Source organism: Oryzias latipes, chromosome 16 (genome assembly GCF_053564925.1).
Source record: "Oryzias latipes strain Hd-rR chromosome 16, Olatipes_Hd-rR_3.1".
In the NCBI taxonomy this organism is placed as follows: domain Eukaryota; kingdom Metazoa; phylum Chordata; class Actinopteri; order Beloniformes; family Adrianichthyidae; genus Oryzias; species Oryzias latipes.
The window spans coordinates 23201836-23208033 of record NC_136252.1 but is presented as its reverse complement, the minus strand read 5'-3'; the positions used below and the strand labels follow the sequence as shown (position 1 = coordinate 23208033).

The 6198-nt window shown below is 38.7% G+C and overlaps 1 protein-coding gene across 3 annotated transcripts in view; it reads right to left on the bottom strand.

The window, feature by feature from the left end:
• Nucleotides 1–4476: 4476 nt before the first annotated feature.
• Nucleotides 4477–6198, bottom strand: part of clcn1b (chloride channel, voltage-sensitive 1b) — a 31802-nt gene continuing 30080 nt past the window's right edge. For all 3 annotated transcript variants that reach the window (XM_023964439.2, XM_078933507.1, XM_078933508.1), the window contains exon 23: nucleotides 4477–5943. In XM_023964439.2, the coding sequence (XP_023820207.1) occupies nucleotides 5512–5943 (432 nt within the window). In that variant the 3' untranslated portion in view covers nucleotides 4477–5511. The remainder of the gene's footprint in view (nucleotides 5944–6198) is intronic.

The window sequence follows — 6198 nt, the reverse complement described above, 5'->3', positions numbered from 1 at the left end:
GTCTGAGAGACAAAAATACAAGTTAATACGGCGGTGTAATGCGCCCTGTTGTGTCGTCCCCAAAACATTCCTCCCTGGTCCTTATCAGGGAATTCATGCCAAAAGAATATTAATGAAAATTTCTCACAGCCCAGCCCAGTGGGACTCACCACTTATTTGTTGAAGCTCACAGAGGAATCAGTCTGAAATACTGCTGACCTTCACAACACAGGATTGTTTATTTATGCTCCAACAATGAAGCCAACATTATTCTCTCCAAAAATTCATTCTTAAGTCTTCTTTCCCTTAACCCCAAAGCACATTTTTTTATGATTTTTCATATTTATTCGTAAAAACAAGGCGAAATATGCTCTTGTTAATTTTTTAAAATAAAGTAAGCCATCTTTTTTATTATAATGGATTTTTTGTAGGAGATTTATGAAAAATATATGCAATATATAAATCTATCTTCCTTCCATAACAGATTTTAATTTTAAGACACTTATGACAAATATAAAAACACTGAAGATTTGAGTTGTACTTGCAAAAAATCAATGTTTTCACCATCCCCAGTTCTAAAAGAAATGGTCATTTTTACACTTAGTATATCAGAACATTTTAAGTTTTCTACAAGAACAGCTTTTGCACTTAACCCTTTGATGCGCAACATATCCGCACCCCCTCTAATGCGCAACATGGGTCTAAAATGACCCGCATTCATTTTCTATGTAAGTTTATGATGGCTGAGTTTTAATTTTGTTGTATCTTTTAAAACATATATTTTTTACTGTTGAATATTCCAAGTATTCTTTACATATCTTGTTTTTTATTAACCCAGATTATTATTTTAATTTTTCCTTTCATACTGGATAATGGATAATTATGTTTTTTACAACAAATTCACTTACACGGATCAAAATTGACCCAGTCATTCAAGTAATATTTTAATCAAATACTTAATACTAGATAATAACATTTGTTTGAAGTAATATTTTTGCAGTGAGTTCGCCCAAACATTTATATGTTTAATTGAAACATGGTTATTTTCATTTTGTAACACATACCTCTGATAACATAACATGTCTAACAATCTGAACTGTATCAGTATTTTAACAACTTTAAACTGGTGTGGCACACCTGTTTACACAAATTGCGACCTTCGTTTTTACATGCCTCACCAATTACAATGTGATATTTGTGCTCTGCACACAGATCTGGTGCAGTGAGAACACCAGCTTTTGACTTTTCTGTCTTAGGAAACTTGGCAGATCGCACACCTCTTCCTTTGACCCTCCTCTCTGATGGTCTCTTCAGGCTGGATGGTGGCTCTGTTTGTTTGTTAAACCTACATTTTCCCATTGCCTGAAAATAATCAAAATAATAATAATATTGGATTGTATTTATCTGCACTTTTCCAGACGCTCAAAGTTCTTACAATGTGTCCATTATTGATTCACTCTTCATTCATACTTGGTGATCGTAACCACTGATGTAGCCACAGCTGCCCTGGGGCAGACTGACAGAGGCGTAGCTGCCAGTTCCCGCCCACGGTCCCCCTGACATTCATGCACATTCACACACCAGTGGAGCCACACTGGAGGCAAGGAGGGTGGAGTGTCTTGCCCAAGGACACAATGACAGTTGACTAGGGGGGAGTGGGGATCGAACCGCCAATCCTCTGATCATTGGCTGACTTGCTCAACCACCCGAGCTACTGCTGCCTATACATGCTTTTGGGGTGTGCCCTCAATGCGCCTCTTCATATGTGCCATGACAAGCTCTTTGCCCAGCTCCTTGATTAAAAGCCGCCGTGCATTGCTGACACCACCCAAATAGCCAGGGTGTTGTGCAGTGAAGGCATAGAGGGTGACAACATCCAGCAGGTTGTACCAGATAACCATGGACACACCTCTGTGTTCTCCGCTGACATGAATAGTTTCTAACCACTTGATCCATTGTGTCCACACCTCACTTTGATTTGTTATAGTACTGGATCACTTCTGGTTTCTTCTTCTGACTGTTGTCATCCATCGCTTTGTTATCATGCATGGTGCTCAAAAGGCCCAAAAAACAAGATATTTTGAACATATTCAATTCAATTCAATTTTATTTGTATAGCCCAAATTCACAACAACAGTCATCTCAATGGGCTATGGAGGAATAAATGTAATTGATTTCAAAGTTATGTTGTGTAAATACTGAGCCGTATAAGAAATAACATAGAAAATGAATGTGGGTCATTTTGTACCCATGTTGTGCATTAGAGGGGTAGTGATACAAAAACTGTTTTCATTCAAAAAGTAAGAAATGAAAAAACAAAATAATCATGTGTGATGGTCTAAAACAAGTTAATTGAGGAAAATCTTGACTGCAGAATGATAATATTAATTTAACGCAAAGATATCAAAAATAATATCTCAGCCGGGTCACTTTTGACCCATGTTGTGCAGCAAATTGATAGATTAGCTAACTGTGTGTGTTTTCCTTTAAGATTTTTGTGTTGAAATCAGTTAAATACTTTCAGAAAGAAACTTTCAGGTGCAACTGAGCCAAACCACTTGCTGTCCACATTCCTCACATTTTTGAGAAACTGGCAATTTTTGCTCATCTTCTTTGTTCTTGCAAACCGCTGTAGGATATCTGTGCTCTTCCAGTAATATCACTGTGGTTCAGTCTTCTGAAAGTGATATCACCTCTTAGAAAAGGTACATTTTGCTTTGATATGTTCTTTTGTGACCTCAAAGAAATTACTTTACTCTTAGTATTGCCACTGTTTTCTTTTTTTGTCATTTTTTAGGTAATCACCACCTTTTCTAGACAAGAAGACTGAACAGCTTTTACTTTTTTGAGTGAACATTTTATTCCTTTTAGGAACAAAAATTTGTTTTTCCTCAAAGATCCAACTTTTACTGGTCTTTTTGTTTCCAACTGACTTACTTTTTCAAGTTTTTAAAAAGCATGCACCCTTTTTACTTATGTCATAACTCGTCTGTGTGATTTGTCTTATTTTCTCTTTGGAATGACTTCATGCTTGTTCATTATTTCACTTCAAAATGCAATATTTCATACAGAAAGATGAAATGGTCTTAAAGTCTGTGAAAGCATTTGAGTTTAACAAGATTTTAGGTGACAAAGGTGTTCATTTTAATTTTTTTGATAGCGATAGAAGTTTTATACAAAAGTAAAAATACTTAAACTTTCAGTTTTATCAACAAATCAAGCTCCACGTGTGAAGTCTGAGTAAGCCGGAGTTATGGTATTTCTAGAAGTCTATGGTTCATGAAATAAAACAATGATGGTCAAGGAAATAATACAAAACTGGCAGAAAAGTAATATTAAAAAAAGATTTACCCTCTTAAAAAAACATACTAATGAAACAGGCTAGTACAAGAACAGTACCTATGGAAAATAATGACGATAAATTGAGCATAGGGAGATTTTAAAGTGAAGTAAGTTCTCTAAGTAGCAACATGGGTGTCTTAAAAATAGCTTCAGCTGGTCTTCCTGTTCACAGCTAACAAATAGACACTGTGTTTGGTGTCAAGGCATGTATCACACTGAACAGACACCAGAAAAACAGGAAGGGATTAGAAAGAGAGTAATAAACAGGTCAAAGTTTTAAGACCATCTCCAAGTAGATGTTCCCATTGCGACAGCAAGCAGTTTATTCTGTAGTTTGAAGTCCATGAGTTCCTTCCTTCCTCGGGGGTGGGGGGGTTGAGCCGCTGACCCTTCGATCATTGGCCGACTTGCACAACCGCCTGAGCCACTGCCGCCAGTTGTGCAACAAACTACTGAGGGAATCATCAGTGTTGTCCGTCCGTCCGTCCATACCTGATTAATACCTTTTAGGGTCATATGGTTGCTGGAGCCTATCTCAGCTACTGTTAGGTAAACACAGGGCACACAATGGGCAGGCGGCCAGTCTGTCACAGGGACACACAGCCAAACACCGCCTTACATTCACAATTTAGAGTTAACCAGAAACCTATAAAGTGGGGTTTTGGACTATGGGAGGGAGCAGAGAAAACCTAATCCTGGAGAGGGAGAACAAGCAAACTCAGAAAAGTCTCAACTAAGATTCGAACAAAGGCCTTTTTGCTGTGAAGAGAGAGCCAACCACTACACCACTGTGCAACCCAAAAATGTTTGTATTTAACCTCTAGCGTCTACATGTGGGAACATCACATTTTTGTTATATTACCACTGTAGTTCATTCTGCTTAACTGGTGCCCTGTGACTACATGTGTTGAGGGTTATCTCCAGTTGTAGCTCTGGTCTTAAGAGGTTAAAAAATAAAAATAAAAAAACGGAAAAAGCAGCTTATATACTCAAACTATTCAGGTGATGAAGGCTTGATGATTTCTCCCTTGGTTTGGAGCTGTGGCCCCTTGGTACCCAAACATGAACACTTTCTTTATCAAGAGTCACAAAAGACGGACCGACATGCGAGAAGGTGAGAATGGAAAACACAGCTTCAAATCTAATGCATGACAAATGAAAGTAAAGTGAACTTTAATTTGATTAAAATGATGTCAGGCAGCATTAAAAGACATGAACGGTAGATGAACTACAAATTCATTCAAGTTCTTTGTTTTTAACTCACTGCTTTTGCATTTTGCTTCGAGGAATAAATGATGACAGTAGAATATCTTGATACAGATCAATTAAATTAAACTGTTCTTGACAATGTCCTTGTACAAAAAGGAACAAACTTAAAAAGGCTATATGTAAGTTTCATTCACATTGACAGTTTATATTTTATCAAATATAACTTTGACCAGTGCAAAACCATGAACCAAGAATTTAAGATGTAGAAAAAGCTTATTTCATTTTTGCAATGGAGTGGTTTCAAGTACCAGGTGATGGACTATGTTCTTTTTATTGGAAAATGTTTTTGAAAAATAGAGAATAGAACTCCTAAATGGCCATAAGAGTTAAAAAATAAAAAATAAAGTACTGTATTAACAGAATTAGCATTCTATTCAAATATAAGCACTTGATGGCTGCACAACAGTGCAGCCTTTAAGTAACAATGTATTTTTTCCTGCTTTAATAATTCAAGATTGTTGGTGTACCAACACATTAAGACATAGAGGTGGGGGTTCAACCACACCAAGTAGAAAGCAGGATTTTTTTTTTTTGCTTTGAAAAATGAAAATGTTCGAGTATGGTGTTTTGGGATTTTATTTTGAAAATTAAAAAAAGAGTTTTAACTGTAATCTAATGTCATAAAAAATCATTTCAAAAAACGATTATCCGTTCGACCTTCAGGCCAATATAACTGCGTCTTTCTAAATGTAATCTTCATTATCGTCCAGTTCATTGCTGATGAAATGAACAGATTTTCACAGATGTGATGTGAACGGATTTTTCAGAAGTGAAAAAGAAAGTGTAGAAAAAAACGATCCAGATTTCCAGAGGTTTCCAGAGGCTCTCTGAGAGCTGAACTGACTTCATCCAGACTGCAGCTTTGTCTCTGTCAAATAAAAAAAAAAACAGGAAGAAGTTTTTTCCTAAGACTCCTGGCCTTCATATGGGCTCGTCTGACTCCTCACTCTCCCTTTCCTCCTGCAGCGACGACAGCGTGATGACTGGACTGGTGAGTATCACAGGAGAAGTGGGAGGGGAAGGTGAGTTAGGGGTCGAGGTGGAGGAGGAAGCTCCATCCTGAGTGATCCTCTCAGCTCCCGAGCTGCCACAGAGGGATGGAGAAGCGGAAGACCCAGCGCCTCCTCTGAAATATGGCGTCTTCCCTTTGGAATCATCCCTGGACTGCCTCCTCATCAGGTCCCCTTCCCTTCTGCTGCCCTCCCCCCATAGGTCTCTGTCCCGGGTCGGTGAGGAGGCTGTGGATGAAGAAGGCTGGTGCTTTTTGGCTTTCCGGCTGGCATCTCTGAAGCTGGCCAGAGGGGGGCGGAGCCTCACCCCGCTGCGGGTGGAGCCCTCGATGGCCTTCTGTAGCTGTTTGGGTGAGAGGAAAAAGCTAAAATGTCAACAGGAACGCACAGAAATGGCGAGAAGTGAACATCCGAGCAGGGGAGCAGAGAGGGCGGTGGGTGATGGAGGAGCCGCATTAATCAGAGCGTACACAACTGCCCATGAGGCAAGCTCATCACAGCATGCTGGATGAGCTTGCCTCATGATCAAACGCAAAAAGACGCAAAGACGCAAACGCAAAAAAAATCATACACATCAAGAAATCATAAAAAGGAGACT